The 22,278-nt window shown below is 41.1% G+C and overlaps 2 protein-coding genes and 2 long non-coding RNA genes across 8 annotated transcripts; 2 read left to right on the forward strand and 2 right to left on the reverse strand.

Annotated features, from left to right (window-relative positions):
- The first annotated feature begins 8,189 nt into the window (after positions 1–8,189).
- On the forward strand, positions 8,190–13,971 carry LOC139777473 (uncharacterized). Its single transcript, XM_071714908.1, has 2 exons — positions 8,190–12,670; positions 12,790–13,971. The coding sequence occupies exons 1-2, from the start codon at positions 10,005–10,007 to the stop codon at positions 12,818–12,820; spliced, it is 2,697 nt and encodes an 898-aa protein (XP_071571009.1). The 5' UTR covers positions 8,190–10,004; the 3' UTR covers positions 12,821–13,971.
- Positions 12,861–13,418, forward strand: LOC139777496 (uncharacterized). The gene has a single exon (XM_071714964.1). It carries the CDS (start codon positions 12,861–12,863, stop codon positions 13,416–13,418), a length of 558 nt encoding a protein of 185 aa, XP_071571065.1.
- Positions 13,972–14,350: 379 nt separating the features above from the next.
- Positions 14,351–17,433, reverse strand: LOC139777474 (uncharacterized). Its single transcript, XR_011719367.1, has 3 exons — positions 14,946–17,433; positions 14,662–14,776; positions 14,351–14,592 (listed from the first exon to the last, which is right to left on the reverse strand). It is a non-coding gene; the product is annotated as an uncharacterized lncRNA (long non-coding RNA).
- Positions 17,434–19,697: 2,264 nt separating this feature from the next.
- On the reverse strand, positions 19,698–22,237 carry LOC139777481 (uncharacterized). 5 transcript variants are annotated; one of them, XR_011719370.1, is made up of 3 exons: positions 22,133–22,237; positions 20,888–21,110; positions 19,698–20,538 (listed from the first exon to the last, which is right to left on the reverse strand). It is a non-coding gene; the product is annotated as an uncharacterized lncRNA (long non-coding RNA). The 5 variants fall into 5 exon arrangements; XR_011719373.1 differs by lacking the exon at positions 22,133–22,237 and adding an exon at positions 22,012–22,126; XR_011719372.1 differs by lacking the exon at positions 22,133–22,237 and adding an exon at positions 21,966–22,126.
- Positions 22,238–22,278: the final 41 nt, after the last annotated feature.

The raw sequence follows: 22,278 nt of genomic DNA on the forward strand, positions 1-22,278 counted from the left end.
TTTGAGATTCACTCAATTATTTCTTAAAAAATTGGAAAAATTTTGTAACCAATTTCCAAAAAGATACCGGTTCCTAAAAAGATCGGTAACGAAAAACTATACAGTTTATAGCACTCCCCGGGAAATTCTACCCCTATTTTATATACAATTCTTTAAAATTCGGTCAATTATTTCTCGAAAAATTAGAAAAATTAAAAAAACCGGTTTCCAGAATAATCGTATAAATATGACTATTGACTATATAAGTTTAAAACAACCTGGCTTCGAAACGCTGATCTAGCTCGCGGCTGGGCTGGGTTCGAAGGAGGCGCGGAGGAACGGACGCGAGGCGAGGTTTGGCAAAATGAAGTGTATCGGCGTGGTTAACAATAACGATAGTTTATTCGAGAATTAAGGCTCGCGATATTTACAATGGATTGTGTTGCGCGGGATACAAAGATCGGTTGGTCGCGGGTGGCGCGAGGTGAAGCGCGGTACGTACGGGGCGGGGCAATCTCGCGGACCGTATCGCGTGACAATATGTATCGGCGCGGGCGGGGCCGGTTTCCCGGGCGTCGCGGATTGAAGCGCGGGAAAACGGGCGCGAAGCGCGGAAGCAGCGATGAGATCGCGCGGAGCAGGATCGATCTGGCGCGAGTCCGACCACCGAGAAGCACTCGGTGGAGGCAGAGTACGGGTCTCTACCCCCGAGGAAGGCTGCGAGCGGCTAGATCGAGGCAAAGGCGCGAGACCAACCACCAAGAAGCGCTCGGTGGAGGCTGCAAGCGTCTAAAGACGGAGCGGTATCCGGCGAGAAGCGCTCGGTGGAGGCAGAGAAGCGCTCTACCCCCGTTCGGATAGTCTTGAGTGGAAGCTGGTCGTTTATCGAGAATCGCTCGGCGAAGACAGAGTATGCCGGAGGCGCTCTACCCTCGTTCTGACTTGCTAGAGAGATGCGGGAATTCAGGATCGGTGCGGTCGGTTGGAATGTTGATCAGGAAATCGCATTTAGCGTTAAAAACGCTCCGTTTATATAGCCGTCGCGGCGGCGCTACGGAGTGGCGGGGATAGCGACGGCAATCGCGAGCGCCGGGACGGTGCGGCGGAACGGTCAGAAATTACGGCGTCCCGACGCCGCGATCGCGTTCGGCGGTCTTCGGTCGCGGTCGGCACCGCTCGGCGCGTCGAGGCGGTTGCCGCGGCAAGTCCGTTCGCGGACTTCTTATCGCTACAATAAACGTTTAAAATAAGGTGGGCACACGAGTTCAATATATTTTACTTATTGGAGTTGATAGCGTGTGAGAGTGTGCGAGTTTAAAGGGAAGATTAAGGAGAGTCAGAGAAAGCTGAGGAAGGCGAGAGTGTGCGAGAAGGGAGGAGTAAAGGTGAGTGAGCCTGGAGGAGAGAGGGGAGAGTGGTGGAGGAGTGGAAAAAGGGAGTATAAGGAGGAAAAGTGACAGGGCTCAGACAAAGCGTACGGCACGAACGATAGTTGGTGTAGAGGGGCGACGCGATAGGTGAGCCGAGACGCGTGCGGAGCGCTGGGTAGGGCGAGAACAAGAGGTGGTGCAGAGGGGCGACTCGGCAGACGAACGGAGGTACGTGCGGTTGTGCGTGGCAGAGCATAAAGTATAGCACGGGTAGAGGGAGAAGTGAGACATTGAGGAGGTAGAGATGAGCGAAGAGAAAGAAAGCGGAACGGAGATAAAGAAAGCGATAGATAAAGTAAAAGAAAAGGATAGAGCCAGAAGGGGGAGTACGGGGAGCACGGGGAGCACGGGAACCTTAGAAGAGTTTTGGAAAAGGAAGAGAGACGATTTAGATAAGAGTGGAGGGGAAGATAAGGATGGAGCTTTCAAGAGAAGCAACATGACGGCAAGGTCGCCTAAAGCGGAAACGGAGGTAGGTGAGAAAGAGTTGAGGGGGATAATTAACGAATTGAGAGAGGGTTTTAGGAGCATGAGAGAAGAGTTAAGGGAGGGCTTTAAGGAGCAAGGAAGGGAAGTAGAGAAGATAAGGAACGAGTTAAGAGTGCGAGAGGAGAAGTGGAGCGCGGAGAGAGAGGAATTTAAGAAGAGAATTGATGATCTGGAAAGAAAACTGGAAGGGATGAGAATGGAGTATAAGGAGGGAGGGCAAGAAGGAGGAAAAGGTGCAGAAGGAAGCGCAGGACTGAGAAGGGGGGAGGGGAGGGAGGAGTCTGATTGGAAGGAAAGGGTAGAAAGGCTGGAAAGGAGGTGTGAAATGAAGGAGAGGGGAGAAAGGAAGAGAAACATTGTGATTAAAGGAGTAAAAGAGGAGGAGGGAGGAATAAAGGGGGGGATAGAAGAGGTGATGAAAAAGATAGGAGTGGAGGCTAAGATAGAGGAAATTAGAAAAATAGATGCTGGAAGGAGAGAAAAGGGAGGTATGGCTGTGGTAAGAGTAGGAAGTGAGGAGGAGAAGGCAAGAATAATAAGAAATAAGTGAAAATTGAGAGATGGAAGTATTTGGATAGAGGAAGATTTAACATGGGAAGAAAGGAGGATAAAATGGAGGGTAAATCAAATTGCATGGAAGGCGAGAGGAGAGGGAAAAAGAGTGCGGATAGGGCAGGGAAAGGTATGGATAGAGGGGGAGTGGTGGATGTGGGATGAGGTAAGAGACGTACTCAGAGATAGCAGAGGGAGGTGTTGGGAGGCAGGACAAGGGAAAGAGGAAGAAGGCAAGAGAGATGAAGGACAAAAGCAGGGGGAATAGAAGAGGGAGAGGGATCGGATAGGACAGAGAGGAGAGAAGTAGAAAAAGGGAAGGAGGAGAGAGAGAAAGTGGAGAGAGGAGTGGGAGAGGAGGAAAGGGAGGAGGAAGAGAGGGGAGAGAGAGAGGAGGGAAGGAGAGTATACAATGTGGCAAAAGATAAAGAGACAGAGGTCAGAGGGGACGAGGAAGGGGGGGAGAAGGACGGACTCTCGGGTAGTATTCTGGAATATAGCAGGTTTGGAAAATAAAGATAAGGAATTCTGGGAGGGGCTGAAGAAGGAAGATGTGATAGTTTTGATGGAGACGTGGATAGGAGAAAAGGGTTGAGAAAGAGTAAGGGGTAGGCTGCCAAAAGGGTACGATTGGGGAGTGCAATGGGCGAAGAGGAAGAATAAAAAAGGGAGAGCGATGGGAGGGATGTTAATGGGGATGAGAAAAGGTTTAAAAGAGAAGGGAACTGAAATCGAAATAAGTAGGAAGGGACTGATAGTTGGAAAGGTAAAGATAGATGGGGAGAGTTGGAAAATTGTAGGGGTGTATGCAAAAAAGGAGGAAATGGAAGGGATTTTGCAGGAGTTAGGACAAATAATGGATAGGAAAGAGGAAGGAAGGTATACGATAATTGGGGGAGATTTTAATGCGAGGACTGGAGGAGAAGGAGGTGTGGAAGAAGAAGAGCGGGGTAGTGGAGGGGAGATGGTGGGTGGAAGAAAATCGAAGGATAAGAAGACGGATATAGAGGGGAGACTTTTGGTGAGGACCATAGAGGAGAGAGGATGGGAAATATTCAATGAGAGCATGAGAGGAGACGAGGAGGGAGAATTCACGTTCACAGGAGGAAGAGGAGCAACGGTAATTGACTACGTAATAGGAGAAGGAGAAGTGAGAGAGAGGGTCGTGAGCATGACGGTGGGGGATAGAGTGGACTCGGATCACCATCCCTTGGAAGTGGTGTTAAGAAGGGGGAGTGTTGAGAGAGACAGAGGAAGAGGGTGGAAGAAAAGAAGCAGGGGGGTCTGGAACGAGGAAGGAGTAAAGGTTTTCATGGAAAAAATAGGGAAAGTGGAGGAAAGGGGGGAAGAATTAAATAGAGAATGGGAGGTAATAGAATCAAGAATAGTAGAGGCGTTAAAAGGGGTAGAGGAGGAGTTGAAGGGGAGCAAGAAGGAGAAGGTGGGATGGTGGGATAAGGAATGTGGAGAAGCGAAGAAAGAGGCGAGAAAGAAATTGAGGGAATGAAGAAAGGAAAGAGGAGAAGACAGGGCATTCAAGGAAAAAAGGAAGGAGTTTAAGGAGCTATGTAAGAGGAAGAAGGAAGAAGAGAATTTGAGATGGGAGAGAAAAGCGGAGGAGGCAAGGAGGGAGTCGGAGGTTTGGGAGATAGTAAATAAAGAGAGAAGAAAAAGGAGGGGAATTGAGGAAGGGATAGAGGAGGGAAAATGGAAAGAGCACTTTATGAAATTGCTAGGAGGAGTGGAGGGGCGGGTAGAATGGGGAAGGAAGGTGTGAGGGAGGAAAAGGAGGGAGAGGAGGAGGGGGAGATAAGTTTAGGAGAAATGAAGAGGGTAATGAGGAAGTTAAAGGATGGAAAGGCAATGGGACGGGATGGGATACCAAGTGAGGTATGGAAGCGCGGGGGGAAGGAGTTGGAGATTTGGGCGTGGAGATTCATTAACAGGATCTGGAAGGGAGGAGGATGGCCGGAAAACTGGAAGGAGGGAATAATCGCACCAATTGTAAAGAAAGGGGAAGGAAAAAGGGTGGAGGAGTATAGAGGGGTGACAATAATGTCGTCGCTGTATAAGGTGTATACAGCAATCTTGGCAGAGAGGTTAAGAGAGGAGCTAGAGGGGAAGGGAATAGTACCGCAAAACCAAACTGGTTTCAAAAGGGGAATGGGAACAATAGATAACATTTATGTGTTGAATTACCTGGTGAACAGAAAGTTGGAGAAGAAAGGGGGAAAACTGATAGCATGTTTTGTGGATGTTAAGGCGGCGTTTGACTCGGTAGATAGAGGGGTATTAATAAAAGCAATGAGAGAAAGAGGAATAAGGGAGGGGCTGGTGAGGAGGACGGAGGAGATTCTGAGGGAGACAAAAAGTAGGGTAAAGGTGGGAAACAAAATAGGGGAAGAGTTCTGGACGGGGAGGGGGGTAAGACAGGGGTGTCCGCTGAGTCCGTTACTTTTCAACATAATGTTAGCAGATATGGAGGAGGAAATGGGCAGAGTTAAATGGGGAGGGATAATGCTAGGAGGTAAGAGGATATATACGTTGGCGTATGCCAATGACGTAGTGTTAATTGCAGAGGATGAGGATCAAATGAGGAGTATGCTTGAAAGATTAGAGGGATATCTAGGTAGGAAGAGGTTGGAGCTGAATGTGGAAAAAACTAAAATAATGAGATTTAAGAAAGGAGGAGGAGGGGACTGTAAGAGAAGATGGAGATGGGAAGGAAAAGAAATAGGAGAAGTAAAGGAATTTCGGTATTTAGGATATGTGTTCCAAAGGAACGGAGGGCAGGAGGCACAGGTAAAAGAAAGGATCAAGAAGGCGGCAGCGTTGATGGGGAAGGTTTGGGGGATAGGGAAGAGAAGATTTGGGAAAGACTGGGGAAAAAGAATGTGGCTGTTTGATAGACTGATCCTTCAATTGGTCCGAAATTACACCCAACTTTAAGAGTTTTTCTATGGTGTTTTTTTAACGGTTAACACCAAAAGTTGAGTGTATTTTTCCATAAGGGTTCAGTTTGATTAAGTATATAAAAAATGTCTCTATTTTTATTCTTTTGAGCTAGCAAATTGTATTCTTGGTTTTTATGGTGATTAATATTTTGTGCAACTGCATCAATCTTTTTGTTGCTAGCGATTAATATTTGTTTTTATGTATTCGATTACTGCGCAAGTGTTGCGCATTTCGTTAATTTTATCAGAAGTTTACTTATCTTCTTTTTGTACCACTGGATTTAAAGCAAACCAATATAAACACAATAATTGTAATTTATAAACGTTTTTTTTATCTTATAACTCATTCTCTGTTGATACCATATTCTCTAATCCCATTATTATCCTAATTAGCAGACAATGTTTTTTAAACGTTTGAAAAATATTTGAAAATCAGTTTTAAACACATATTACAAAACGTTTGAAAAACATTGCCTGTTGATTGAAACCGCAAAATTTCGGCAAGCTACAACAGGGGCTGGATTTTTGAATTTATTCGCAAGAGAAAGGTATGCGCAAATTCTACTCTTACAGAAAAGTTGCAAGTTGATCGCATGGCTTTTAGTTAATCAACTTGCAACTTTTTTATAAGAGCAGAATTTCCGCATACGTTTTTCTTGCGAATAAATTCAAGGATCCAGCCCCAGGTGCGCGCGCGCTGTGCCTTAAAAGCCTCATTAAGAACGTATAAAGGTCTTATTTGAATTTAATTAAATTTAAATTAGATTTAGAACTTATTAAGAACATATAAAGGTCTTATTTGAATTCAACATATTAAGAACATATAAAAGTTTTATTTGAATTTAATGAAATTTGAATAAAATGTACAACTTATTAATTTCATATATGGTTTCAATAAGATTAATATTTAAATTGAATATATTAGCTAATTAAATCCTTATTAAGCCAAATTAAATACGAATATTTTGATGATGAAATGATACTGTAAGAAGTACGTATATATACTTTGTATACTACGAAACATACGTACGAGTATACACGTCGATTAAGAATATACGACATGTATTCATATGTTCGAGATTTTTAATCGAAATGTATATCGGCATTTCTTCTTATATTCTTAATTAAGTTTTATATATAGAACAAATATGAGCCATATTAATGCAGTTATTCAGCATTAATTTAAATCAAATAAAATTTAAATGGAGATTTTATTAAGGTCCATATAAAGTTCATATTTAACTGTTTTCCGCGGGACGCATTAATTCCGACATCTTACAATTAGACGCGAAGCCGAATAGCATTGAGATCGAATAACAAGAGGTCGGCGACGTAAACTCCTATTAAAATGTTATACTTTGCTGGGGTTATGGCGTGAATTTCTTCTCCGTCAAGTAGTCCCGGTCTTTCCCGCATAATTCGGTCGAGTACTTTGTCGATACGTGGCGAATGGAAGGCTCGAATTGCTGGTCATCTTTTCGTTTCTGGCATCTCGATTGCTGTTCATGCCGTCGGATTGACGATTGCTGATGTAGAGAAAAGTTTATTTTCTCGAATGGAATACGCATGGCCGTCTCAATTCCTTCTTCAGGATCGTCAAAGTGCATAGAGGATGTTGTCCGGTTAGAATGCAGTTGCGCTTTACATTTCAGCGCGGACTTCTACAACTCCGATTCTTGTCGGTTCTGTCCGCCTTAACCTCGGCGGTAGAAGGATTCGAATTTCCTTAACAGCTGTAGTGCTTCAGGTCTTGGTATTATTATCCCCCATTTGCACTTCTGCATTACATTAACGGCAAGGACGCTTGCGTAACGAAAGAGAAGGAGAACGATTTATTTTCTTCGGTAAAAGGCAAAATAAAGTATGGCCAAGGTAAACTAATTTATTATTCGGTTAAAGTAAAACTAAACGATTAATTTTATACAAAATTAAATACTTCCTGGCATTATCGAGCTTTTGGCAAAATCACTGATAGCTCTTTTATGATAAAAAAGTCGTACGCGCCATACTTTAATGCGTGTTGCATAAAGAGATAAACCTGTTTCTGCAACGAGTAGTGTCTTATCTTCATTAGTATGCAGGTGCCGTTATGCATTCACTGACTTTGCTATCGTGACGATAGTAAATACTGGTGAACTCGGAGGTCCCCCCGGTCTCCAGTAGTGCGATTCTGTAATTCGTTATGCGTCGTTATGTGCTCATAACGATAGTTGCGCAGCTTTTTTTCCATATAGTATACCTGCGCAACGATAACATAACGATACCGACACTGTCGTTAAGAGTTACAGAATAGGGGTACAGGGAAGGACCAGGAGGTATGTCGGATTCTTACCGACTAAACCCCCCTATAGAATGATTTACTCGGCGCATACTAGGAATCTGGCATCTCTACTTTCAGGGAGAGACTCGTGTCTGCAAATCGCGTAGATACACTGTCACGCGTGAGATAAGATAAATGCTAAATGCAATAATGTTTAGTGTTATGTACCCACACAGCAAAATATATCTCCAAGATATCTAGAAGATATCTGAATGACGGAATATTTGATTGCGCAAGATATCTAGAAGATATCTGAATGACGGAATATTTGATTGCGCAAGATATCATGAGAATATCTCAAAGACATCTCCAAGATCGTAAAAAGCCATGATAATTTCATCTCCAGATATGATATCTGATTCTGCATATATATCGGATATCTATACCTCATTAAAAATAAATATGTTATATATAAATATATAGTATAGTAATATTCAATATTATTGTATCTAGTATTAAATTATATACAATATTGTTCGAGATTACGCTCGCGTTGCTGCCATCTCATCAGATGGCAGCATCGATCGGGTATCGACAGGCCGGATCGACGCGGCAGCTTGCGCAAGCACGGGCGCGCTCATCGCGAGCTTCTCCCTCGCCGCAGAGAGAAACATGTCCGCGTTGTGATCGTACGTACGACGTGTGCTCTGTGAGTTCTGTTCGTAGAACTGCATACCGTGCCGCTCGCAGTGATTGAAGCTGCCAAGAGACTGTAAAGTGTAAAGAGACCGCTCACCCCAGCCAGCTCTGGTACATCAACACGACGACTCAGGCTCACACGTGCGCGAGTGCCGACCGCCACGTGTCTCAACGGCTCACGGGCGAATCACCACGAGCGAGGCAATTCATATAATTGTCTCGCGCATCAAAGACTTATCATTACACCGCTCATCATTTCTCAGGTCAGATTGTATATATTTAGACGCATTAAAGACGGCTCAGACTGTGGTCTGAGTTACATTAAACAAAAGAAAGAATTTGTTAACACCCTCCACGCGCGTCCTTCTCATCCCGCTACCATCGCCGGGATTAATCAGCGATTTCGCGAACATTTGGTCCTTCGAGCCGGATGCGTGGAACTTACGGTGTAACTCAGACACAGATCACGTGAAAGGGGCATGCCCTCCGCGATGTGCCACGTAGACATTATAGCGCTGTCGCGAGTGAAAGACAGACATTCTCACGCGCGCTCGCGAGTGTTACACGAGTGTTCACGCGCCCTCGCGAGTGTCACATAAACAGTATCACGTGCTCAATACATGACTCTCGCTTCGCATAGCGCTTTCTCTCGCGTTCCTCGAACGTTCTCGATTCGTGCAGCATTTTCTTACACGTGTCTCGACATTTCTCAGGTTTCTCATCGTGAACAGCTCAGGGGCGGCTCATCATGACGGATCCCGCCAAAACCGGGACGGGAGGGAAGACCTCTCCATTACTCGAGCTGCCGACCGACAAGCGCACTTCAGAGCGTCAGGCCTCACTGGTGCGGCTGTTCAACCGGCCCGCACGGAATCATCAGACGGCTCCACGGTGTACCCGTGTGACTGCTGCAACGGCACGCATTTCGTTGTGACGTGCACAAAATTTAGGGATCTCTCACCGGTCGAACGACAGAAACTTGTCATCTCACGGAGGCTCTGCTTCAATTGCCTCGGCCGCCACAACGTCCGCCCATGTAAGAGCTCACGGGGGTGCAAGAAGTGCACCAACCGACACCACACGATGCTGCATGAAGCTCATCAGGCGAACTTATCAGTGAAGCCGAGCACCAGCTCAGCTGCGTCAGCTCAATAGGAAGATGGTGCAATCGTCGCTCACTCCTCTTTGGCCCGCTCATCACACTCAACCTTATTAGCTACGGCCCTGGCTCAGATAAATTCATTTGTGACTACTCAGCGCGTACGGCTTCTCATCGATTCAGGTTCAGAACTCACCTTCGTCTCTGAATCACTCATTCGTCAGCTCAACATTCCTCGTCATCATTCTGTCATCATCATTACTGGAATTGGGGGCGAAAAGTCAACTCAAACTCGAGGAGTTGCCTCACTCCAGCTCCGCTCACTTTACTCAAGATCAGACGTCATCATTCAAGCTCACATTCTGCAGACGTTAACCAACATCTTGCCATCATTCAACGCTGCACCACAGGAATGGCCGCATCTCACCAAGTTAATCTTGGCCGATCCAGACTTTCTCACACCACGGCCAGTGGATATCATCATTGGAGCTGACTCATATGGGCAGATCATCAAGCCCAACATCATCAAACAAGATCCATTGATGCCAATTGCGCAGCTCTCAATTTTTGGATGGCTCGTTCTCGGACCTGTCGACACATCATCATCGGCATCTGCTGCAGTGCACCATGCCTCGATTCAGGAGAGAGAAGATGCTCTCGACGAGTTGCTGGCGAAATTCTGGACACAAGAAGAAGTGCCTGCAAGTAATACTCATGATCTTACGCCTGACGAGCAAAGATGTGAAGAATATTACAAGAGCACTGTTTCGCGGGACTCAACAGGTCGCTACACGGTTCGACTTCCGTTAAAATCATCACCTGATACTCTTGGGGATTCGTATCACACTGCGCATCGATGCCTGCAGGGCTTACTAAGAAGGTTCGCACGAGATGACAACTATCGACGCCTGTATCATCAGTTCATGACAGAATATCGAGAGCTCAATCACATGACGGAGGCTTCACCCGTTTCCAGCCAGCACGCGCAATATTACTTGCCACATCACGGCGTGCTCAAACCAGACAGTGCAACCACAAAATTACGTGTGGTGTTTAATGGCTCGAGTGCATCTACATCCGGCCGCTCACTCAATGATATCATGTATACGGGAGCCAAGTTGCATTTAGACGTCACAGACGTTTTGCTCTGGATTCGACAGTTTCGGCATTTAGTGGCAACTGACATCACCAAAATGTACAGGCAAATCAACGTACATAAGGATGACTGGAATTTACAACGGGTTCTCTGGATCGACAAACAACTCAAGGAAGTGGAAAATTATCTAACAACGGTCACATATGGTACCAAGGGTGCCCCGTTCTTAGCAGTGCGAACACTGCTGCAACTGGTGAAGGATGAAGGCCATAAGTTTCCCCTTGCAGTGCCGCCACTCACTGAGGGTCGATATGTTGACGACACCTTTGGAGGCGCCGACACAGTTCAGCAGGTAAAGGAAATTGCAGTGCAACTGAAGAATTTGTGCATGGCGGGCGGTTTTCCATTATCAAAGTGGCACGCGACTCATCAAGATGTGCTCACTGCGGTTCAAGCAGAAAAGGAACAGGGCTCGCAAATTGCATTTGACGATTGCACAACCAAAATCCTCGGATTAAACTGGCTTCCTCACGAAGATTCATTCACATTCTCAACAAGGATCTCATCGCACACCACTCAGTTCACCAAACGCCTCGTTTTGTCTGAAGTGGCTCAGATATTCGATCCACTAGGCTTTGCATCACCAGTAGTGATCAAGGCGAAGATGCTCTTGCAGGAGCTATGGCTTCATAAGCTCCGATGGGATGAACCACTGCCATCCCAGCTCTCATCACGGTGGCTCACTATCAGAAAAGAACTCACCAGCTTAAGCAGAATCTCAATACCTCGATGGTATAACACATGGAGTACCTCGTCAGTGGAATTTCACGGCTTTTCTGATGCTTCTCAACTAGCAATGGCTGCAGTCGTATATATCACCGTCCGCAGCTCAAACGGCGCCACGATTTCATTGGTGTGCTCCAAAACTAAGGTAGCACCGCTCAAACGGCTCACCATCCCGAGACTTGAACTCTCCGCAGCACTGCTGCTCTCAAGGCTCATGCGATACGTTCAAGCCACCTTGAAGTTGAACGTTACAGCAATTCACCTGTGGACGGACTCTATTGTGACACTCACGTGGATCAAATCTCATGCATCGCGCTGGAAGGATTTTGTGAGAAACCGAGTTTCTCAGATTCAAGATCTCACTGCAAAGGCACACTGGAGATACGTACCTGGTACATCCAATCCAGCCGATTGCGCATCACGAGGAATGACTACTTCTCAACTTCAAAGCCACTCATTATGGTGGACGGGACCACCGTGGATACTCACACCTGAAGCATGGCCATCACAACCCGCGCTGTCGGACGAGTTGAGCTGCAGTGAGGCCCGTCCTGGCACTGCGCTACATGCAGCGGCATCTCAGTCGGAATACCACTGGGACCTCATATATAGGTACTCAACCCTCAATAAATTATTGAAAGTAACAGCTCTCTGTTTCAGGTTTATCTCTCTCTTGAGAAAGCGCCGAGCCAAGTCACTGGACTTGCACTCAGCTTTGGAGAAGGCCAGACTATTCTGGATCAAGGCTACTCAAGCGGCATACTTCACGCATGAGATCAAGATGCTCACGGCCAATTCGAGACTACCACCTACTCACGCATTCAGTCGATTGACTGCGTACATAGACGCTCAAGGGGTTATCCGAGTTGGCGGCCGCCTCAACCAATCAGCACTAGCTCAAGACAACAAACATCAGGCGATTTTACCTCGCCACTCACGGTTCTCAACTTTAATCATCGCCCACGCCCATTTGCGTACTTTACATGGAGGAACACAGCTGACATTGGCTCATGTCAGGCAACAATATTGGATCATCGGCGGACGGGCTCCGGTGAAGTCTCATATCTTACGGTGTGTCGTGTGTGCTCGGCAGAGGGGGATCCGTGCTCATCAACTGATGGGCCAACTACCTCTCTCTCGGGTTACGCCGTCACGTCCGTTTGCTCATACAGGAGTCGACTATGCCGGACCGCTCACCATCAAGACATGGAAGGGACGAGGTGCGAAAACATACAAGGGATGGATCTGTGTGTTCGTCTGCTTTTCCACCTCCGCAATTCACCTCGAAGTAGTCAGTGACTACTCATCAGAAGGATTCATAGCAGCCTTCCGAAGATTTGCAGCGAGAAGGGGAATTGCTCAGACCGTGTACTCGGACTGCGGGACAACTTTCATTGGAGCAGACGCCGCGCTCAAGAAAATGTTCGTTCAAGACGCGCAAGAACATCAACGGATTGCTCAAGTGTTGCAACTTGACGGCATAAGATGGGAGTTCAACCCACCAGGTGCTCCACACATGGGGGGCAAGTGGGAGGCGGTTGTAAAGTCCGTGAAGTTTCATTTGAGACGGACCATCGGGGAGACTCTACTCACGACGGAAGAACTAACAACGTTGCTTACGCAAATAGAGGCCATTCTCAACTCAAGGCCGTTGGAACCGTTGAGCGACGACCCTGAAGACGTCTCAGCGCTCACCCCAGGTCATTTTCTCATTGGAGGTCCACTCACTACCATACCCGAGCCATCTCTGATCGACCTGGCAACCTCGCGACTATCTCGGTGGCAGCTCATCCAGCAGCATGTTCAACAATTTTGGGCGCAATGGTCGGCGCATTATCTGCAACGCCAGCAGGCGATATCCAAGTGGCATCATCCTAACAACAACATCAAGGTGGGTTCTATCGTGCTGCTCACCGACGAACGCTCTCCACCGTGCAAATGGCCACTCGCAAGAGTAACGGCTTTGCACCCCGGAAAGGATGGACTTACTAGGGTGGTTACCCTCAAGACGGCCACCACGATGCTCACCCGGCCAATTGCCAAGCTTGCCGTATTACCCATTTCATCAGGATAAAGGATCACGAGTAAGGAATCATCAACAAGGTTGCTGATGGCGGGCGGAATGTTCGAGATTACGCTCGCGTTGCTGCCATCTCATCAGATGGCAGCATCGATCGGGTATCGACAGGCCGGATCGACGCGGCAGCTTGCGCAAGCACGGGCGCGCTCATCGCGAGCTTCTCCCTCGCCGCAGAGAGAAACATGTCCGAGTTGTGATCGTACGTACGACGTGTGCTCTGTGAGTTCTGTTCGTAGAACTGCATACCGTGCCGCTCGCAGTGATTGAAGCTGCCAAGAGACTGTAAAGTGTAAAGAGACCGCTCACCCCAGCCAGCTCTGGTACATCAACACGACGACTCAGGCTCACACGTGCGCGAGTGCCGACCGCCACGTGTCTCAACGGCTCACGGGCGAATCACCACGAGCGAGGCAATTCATATAATTGTCTCGCGCATCAAAGACTTATCATTACACCGCTCATCATTTCTCAGGTCAGATTGTATATATTTAGACGCATTAAAGACGGCTCAGACTGTGGTCTGAGTTACATTAAACAAAAGAAAGAATTTGTTAACACCCTCCACGCGCGTCCTTCTCATCCCGCTACCATCGCCGGGATTAATCAGCGATTTCGCGAACAAATATTAAGGAATAAGTGTCAGGTGTCATAGAAAAGTCGTTCTTCACAAAAAATTATTTAATAAAACAGTTTACAAAAAATATATAATTATATCTATCTCTCATACATGTTAATATCACAGCATATTATATAATATGATAATAAACTTTAGTCACATAAAAAAATAAAATTAAAATTAATAAAGTTGTATAATGCAAAGTATATTACAATGCATTATATATAACTAAAATCTTTTTTATATTCTGTAGTATTACTGTGAGGAAAAATAAAAATATTACTTCTAATGTATAAAGCGCAATACTACATTCGTTAATTTTTTTTTAATGACATTATAGGCTACTATGACGAATTATCATCTGAGTCTTTAACATAAGGAACTAGTTTTTTATTATTAATATCGGGAAGGTGCTTGTTACTGTCATCTTCCACATCAGTTAAAGAAGCTTCACTTTGTTCACCACTTTCATTCAAAATAGAGGTTTCTTCCGTTTCAGACATATGTTCATGAAGATCTGGATTTCTTTCATTCTGCTGTTTTGCTTCCCATCTGCCAAGAATAAAAAGAAATTAGAATTAACATAAACGAAAAACGAGATTAATACAGTAAGTTACTTACGTTTTAGCTCGGCCAATTGACTGACAAAGAAACTCTTTGATACCTGTAATAACATCTTCCTCAGTAGCATTAGGTGCTACCATTGTATCTATATGTTTAGTATGCTTAGTTGCACCTACACAGATAAGAATAAACATAATCAAAAAAGAAAAAACAATGAGCTATCACTATCTTAAAAGTTTGCCTTACAAAACATACAGCTGTATACATAAGATTTGGTAATCACGATGCTTTTAATGACACAAAGTAAAAATTATAAATAATAAAATAACTTGCAAGCTTACAAATGACGGCAGTCAGCAATCCATTAAAAAGACAAAATTGTCGTTTGCCTTTCCCTTCTTTCCGACTGTATTTTGTTGTAAGAGTGCAATGGAGATGATTCTTCCCATGATTGCCATCATGATTTTTTTGGAATTTTTTCCACCTATCTTAGATAGGTGCGAAATCTGAAAAAAGGGAGAGTGTGGAAACAATATTAGATAAATGTACAGAGTATTAAAAGTCAGAAATATGTAATTAATTACGTCGATTGTGAAACACCACTTGTGCTACTAAGTTGACTCTCTATATGAATTCATAAAAAGGTTAAATTTGAAATTTAAAAAAGTGTGCAAATTAAAAGAAATAGAGTATTTTTTAATGCATTGTGATTATTAGCTGTCTACTATGTTTATCGTCTCGGTGTTTTTCTCTGCCTGAGCGTTTGGGTCGTTCACCCGGCGGTGACGAAGTCTATGATGACTACGATAGACGTAAGAGCCTATGTTTCGTTCTTTGCCATCAGCTGAATGTGCCGATCAGTGCCGATGTAATCGCCACAATATAAATATACGATATGTGATATATATTACATATATATATATATATATATATATATATATATATATATATATATATAGCTGAAATGTACTCCACTCTTTTTTGTTTTGCAATAATTTCTCGGTTCTCGGTGGTCTGATCAGGGCAAACTTTAGCTAGAAATCTTAAGGAGATTTATATATCCCACTCGGCATGTTATGTTGCTGAAATATTGAAATATTCGGAAACAATGCAGAAACACTTCATTAACATCTCACTTGCAACTATGCATCTAAAATATTTCAAAAATGTACCTGCACCATGTTTTTTGCAATATTGCATTAACAATATGTCTGAAATCTTTCAGAAAGTTGTTTACAATATTTATAAGTTTCTGTAATATTGCAAAAAAAATGTAGCAGATGCAATATTTCAGAAACATTTCCAAAGCACTACAAGAGCACTATTACGTTTACTTTGCACGAATAATATTTATGTAACATATCAAACGCAACACCGCATCTAAAATACCTGTGAAAAATCTCCGAAAGATTGCGTCGGTAATGAAAAATTGAATTGCAGGCAGTGAATTTTCTACAATATTGCGGGAGAAATATTGCAGATGCAATGGTTTAGAAACATTTCTGATTCATGATAAAACTATTATTACGTTTGCATTGCACGCGTTATATTTTTGAATGTTTCACATACAACATTGCATTTGTAATATTTCCGAAAAGTTGCTGACAGACTTTAAAACTTATAAAAAATTAAATTTATTATTATATAATTATTGCATTTTTTCTTTTTTATTAAAAATTTTCTGATATTCCAAATTTTGTCATATGGCATTTTTAATATAAAATATAAAATATTTAATAATATTTAATATAAAATAATATTCGACGCTGACTGGCAAAAAAGATTTATTCGTATATCTGTATTGTTAATATTGTTATGCGATAGCTTTATGCTCACCAAAATAAGCAAGTATAAGAAAGAAAGAAGCGTCAGAGTCAGAGGATCACCACTACCCTGTTCGATCATCGATGTCAAGAGACAAGGCGCCGGTATACTACTTGGATGGGTGACCGGTTGAGAGAGCGGATTTCTTCGGACAAACGCGCGACGGCTATACGCACATATAATAATATATTTTTTTTTGTTCCGGTAATAAAATATTTTATTTTTCACATATCAACAAATAGTTTTTGCGTCAGTAAGAAAATTTTGTTTGCTAATACGAAACATTTTTTTAGTGTAAAATGTATTTGAAACATCTCTGAAGTGTTTCCGCAATATCTATACTATTATTATAAAGCAACAGGGTTTGCAGTTTTTTTGTTCGCTATGATCTCGAAAATTATTTGACCGAATTTTTACCAAAAGTATATGAAATAGGGGTAAAATTTTCCGGGGAGTGTTATAGGGTGTATAGTTTTTCGTTACCGATCTTTTGGAAACCGGTTTTTTTAATTTTTCTAATTTTTCGAGAAATAATTGACCGAATTTTAAAGAATTGTACATAAAACAAGGGTAGAATTTTCCGGGGAGTGCCATAAAGTGTATAATTTTTTGTTACCGATCTTTTTGGAAACCGGTATCAGAAGTTTTTCGAATTAGCCTTTTTTTTGTTCGCTATGATCTCGGAAACCAATGGATCGAATTTTTACTAAAAGTATATGAAATAGGGGTAGAATTTTCCGGGGAGTGTTATAGAGTGTATAGTTTTTTGTTACCGATTTTCTGGAAATCGGTTTTTTTAATTTTTCTAATTTTTCGAGAAATAATTGACCGAATTTTAAAGAATTGTATATAAAATAGGGGTAGAATTTCCCGGGGAGTGCTATAAACTGTATAGTTTTTCGTTACCGATCTTTTTAGGAACCGGTATCTTTTTGGAAATTGGTTACGAAAAATTTATTACATATGAGAGAGGGAGAGAGAGGAAGAGAGAGAGAGAGGGGGGGAAGAGGGAGAGAGAGAGGAGAGAGAGAGAGAGAGAGAGAGAGAGAGAGAGAGAGAGAGAGAGAGAGAGAGAGAGAGAGAGAGAGAGAGAGAGAGAGAGAGAGAGAGAGAGAGGAGAGAGAGAGAGAGGAGAGGGGGGGGGGGAGGGGAGAGAGAGGGAGAGAGAGGGAGAGGGGGAGAGAAAGAGAGAAGGGGAAAGAGAGAGGGAGAGAGAGGAAGAGAGAGAGAGAGAGAGGGGGGGGGAAGAGAGGGAGAGAGGGGGGAAGAGAGAGAGAGGGGGGAGAGGACGAGAGGGAGAGGGAGAGGGAGAAAGAGAGAGGGAGAGGGCGAGAGGGAGGGGGAGGGGGAGGGGGAAAAGGAGAGAGAGAGTTTTATTACATATGTCCTCCGGGGCGAAGCCCGGGTAACCAGCTAGTTTGTTATAATTAGCAGGTCAAGGATGACGAAATTAACCGATTAGGATTAATGAACTGAACCTTTTATTAGTATAACGCGTATACATCTGTACGAGGCTGCGGTCGAGAAAGAACTAGAACGAAGGGGAGGCGACAGTTAAAGATTTCTTTACGGTGGATGCCGTCGAAGACAGCGTCATCTGAAAAATAACTAGATGTAAGAACACTAATGCCTCTATGTTCCGCAGCGGCGTCACGGTTTGGTTATCTATAGGGTATCACGAGGGCGCGAGTTGCTCAAATTCTAACAATATTTCGTAGATATATTTAAGAAATACTTCATAACATTGCCGAAATCTTTCAGCATGGTTAGGTTGCGCATGGTTAGGGTTCAGCATGGTCGCATTTGAAATAATTGCGGACATTGAAACATTGCCGAAATGATGTAGAAACGGTCGTGAAAAATTTCTGAAATATTACATGCCGAGTGGGATCATTATCCGATGAACCACTAAGAAAAAAATGGAATAAAAAATTAACAAAAGATGGCAGCTGTTGTTAAGAAAAAATTCTTAATAATAACCATTTTTTCTATAAATATACCATAATTTTAAGGTATAAATATACCTCAAAATTTCACTTTCGTACATTTATTCAGTTTGTTACAAAATATTTAAAACAGTGAGAACGAAAGTAGAACGCAGTCGATCGACAGATGCGCGAACACTTAATCAAAGATGTATGTCGCTTATGTCAAAATAAAAGGATAAAGCTGAAATTTACAGAGATTGTGCACTTATATATCCCAAAAACCTGTGTTAAATTTGCGATCGATTGTCCGACCCGTTTCTGAGATATTTGCTTTAAAAGTTACAGAAATTGTATATATATAGATATCAGGGTTGCGAGGAATTAATTACTTTTTTAATTAATTTCCGTTTTTAGTTGACAATTGATATCAAATAATGTAATTAAAAACTATTTAATTAAAATTGAATTAAGCGGAATTAATCGAAAGCCGTTTAATTGACGATTGATATGAGCGAATTCAATCGAAGGTCATTCAATTAACGATTAATTTAAGCAGAATTAATCGAAGATCGTTCGATTGACGATTGATTTAAGCGGAGTTAATCGAAAGCCGTTTAATTGACGATTGATATGAGCGAATTCAATCGAAGATCATTCAATTAACGATTAATTTAAGCAGAATTAATCGAAAATCGTTCGATTGACGATTGATTTAAGTTGAGTTAATCCAAAGCCGTTTAATTGACGATTAATGTGAGCGCATTTAATCGAAAAGATTTCAATTAACAACTGATTTGTGTGAATTTAAGAATATTTTTCTCCGTTGGTTCTGGCAACTTTCTCACATGTAATGTAACAACCATTTTAAAAACTCGTGCGTTATGGCCTTATAAACTTTAAACTATCATGTTACTGTAAAAATATTTCTCAATTTTCTATAATTTTGTGCTTAAAATAATAACATAAAATAATAACAAAAATAGTAACATAAATTATAAATGTTTATGTAATTTTTAGGTTGCACTTTTGAGATTATTATAAGAAATTTTAGTTAAATATCTCATTATATTTTTTAAGAGTGGATTATATCGCTCTATTTTCTGAATTTTAAAACAAAAACATAAATTATTTAATAAAAATAAAGTGACGGCAATTTATTTGCTCTAATAAAAGGAAAAAGCTTAGTATCATTATATGATTGAATGGCGACGATTTCTTTGTTACCTATAATAACAAAAAAGAATATTTTTTTACATTACATTATAAAAGAATATGAGCATTATAATAATTGTATAAATATAACTATTTTTATACTACAATAATAAATAAATAATTAGTGTCTTTTATTGTATCATATTATTTATTGAAACTTGTTCTTTACATTTTGTACTTAATTGTATCTTTTCTTCATATTTGCAGCGGCAAGCACTCGTTTCTCAAAAGAATCATCTTAGGCCAGTCATATTAGACTAATTTAGGGGGGTTACCTTCCAATTAATCTTCACAAGTTGCAACCACCATGAATCGCTTTGATTTAAGGTGCTGTAAGTGAGATTTATTTTGCTTCGCAATGCGCATGCGCATTACAAAGTTATTAACAATATTATCAACAAAAAACGCGATTTTTTTTATTTTTTCTCAAATATCTCGAAAACTAAGCAAGATAGGGTAACTAACTATACATACCTTTTTTGTAGAGCGTAAAATTATCTACAATAATGATCTGAACAACATTTATCGTCAAGTCAGTCGTTTAGCTTGCACGCGCCGTCAAAGTCCGAGACTCGGATCCCAAAAACCCTCGATTTTATCGTTTTTTTATGTTGCGCCGGTGATTTTTTTCCGTCATTTAAAATGGAATTAAAAATCCCAAAAAAATCACACATCATCTGAGAACTACAAATAATACTTTTCATGGTATAAATGATTTTTTAGACCCTTTTTTTTTAGTTTGTAGCTATGTAAGCAAAAAATTTTGATTTTTTGGAATAGTCTTAGTTTTTCGCTGTTTTCAGGCCTTAGAATTTATTTGAGATGATTTTTATCATATGCATCTTGTTGTGGACGAAATTTGCAACAAAAAAGGACCCTTGTATTTTTTTCGTACGACGAACGCTGATTTTTTTATTGACGCGCAAAGTTATCTAATATTGCGCACAGGTCGGATAACGCTTGTTGTACACTAAAATAATTATTTTTTATTAAAATTTACGTAATTTTTCGCATTATTATTGAATCATATTTCAAAGCCGTTTTCAACACATTCTCTCATTTTTACTTATTTATTAACAAATATGTTTATTTAAAAATTATTATAAATAATTAAAAAAACATGTTATATTCGTTGTACTCGTCGTCTCATATCAACTCGAAAAATGTTTTTAAAAAATTTATTTATATTATTTACAACATTTATTCAAACATACAGTGCAAACAGAGAAAAATGTTTGCAAATATTATATTTAAAAATTTGTATGCACTGGCGAATATTTATTTATCAGAAATATATTATATATAAAATTATAACTTACCTCGTGAACCAAGATATTGAAATGCATTTCCAACAATCGGATAACCTGATGGTCCTGGTATAAGATTGATAAGTCGCCCCTTTTTTCCATGATAATGCACATAATAATTAGATATCAGCAGAATAAGGAAGTAATAGCAATATAATAGTGATCATTATCGGCCGACGAAATAATTAACCAGTTTAAGCAAGTTTTGTTTCCTTCTACTGTCTTCTTTTAATGTCTAAAAATTCAATTAATTAGAAATCAACACATAAAAAGAAGGGCATAGAGCCACAACAGCGTGTTCGTGCCGTAACTTTTAACTAAAATAATATTTTGACAAATGTTTGGTCTATTATCAGACCATCTTTAATGTAATAAGTTAAGATAACACAAAGACCGGTAAATAAAAAAATAAAAATTTTAAATCACAATAAACGCATTAATCGCATTAGTTCTTATCGCTGTATAAAATTCGAATCAAACGCTCATCCTATTTGTTTAATGTATAAAAGTCGAGGAGTAAACTGAAATGAATTACGGATTCACAAATACTTAATAACATGTCATCGAAATAAACGAGTAAGAAAAATATTTTCTCAATATGTACATTAAGTATCGTGATGAGGTGATTATGGTGTTCTATGTAAAGAGTCATATTGTAAAATTTTCACTTATAATATTGTTATTAGTTGGATAATGTTATTGACATGTGACATGTTATGTGACATGTTGTTATTTGTGTCCGTTATTTATTTCAGTTTATTTCTCGACTTTTATACTTTGAAGAAATAGGATGTGTGCGTTCGATGCGAATTTTATATTGCTGTAAAAACTAATGCGATTAATGTAATGTATTGCGGTTTTTATTTTTATCTATTTGTTTACTAGACTTTATGTATTATCTTTACTTATTACACTAAAGATGATTTAATAACAGACCGAAACGTTTGTTAAAGTATTATTTTAAATAAAGGTTACTTAGGAACACTCTGTTGTGGCGCTATGCTCTCTTTTTATGTGTTGATATCTTCTTTTAGTTCTTAAATTACACAAGTTACTAAATATGTATTTACGGTCTTTATATCTTAATTACGTTTGGTAAGTAAAAAGTGCGTTTAAATACTTTATTAATACTCTACCACTAACAAATTTTAAAGAGATATAATGTATTATTTATTTTATTAAAAAATGTGCATGTGCACAACAAACATGTAAGTTTAGTAAAAATGTATTTCATTTTTAAATATTTAAAGGTATTACATTATTACAAATGTTTTCGTTACTATGAAGTGTGTCACAATAAATTGAAGTTCTTATATTAAATGCTTGCGAGTAACTGTTCAGTTCTGGCACTGATCTATTGATTATTCGTTCGCTTTTGTGATGTTTTGTTTGATCATTTGAAT

This window comes from Temnothorax nylanderi, unplaced genomic scaffold, assembly GCF_030848795.1.
Source record: "Temnothorax nylanderi isolate EJ_2023f unplaced genomic scaffold, tnyl_v1.0 TNYL_tig0150_pilon, whole genome shotgun sequence".
Classification (NCBI taxonomy): Eukaryota; Metazoa; Arthropoda; class Insecta; order Hymenoptera; family Formicidae; genus Temnothorax; species Temnothorax nylanderi.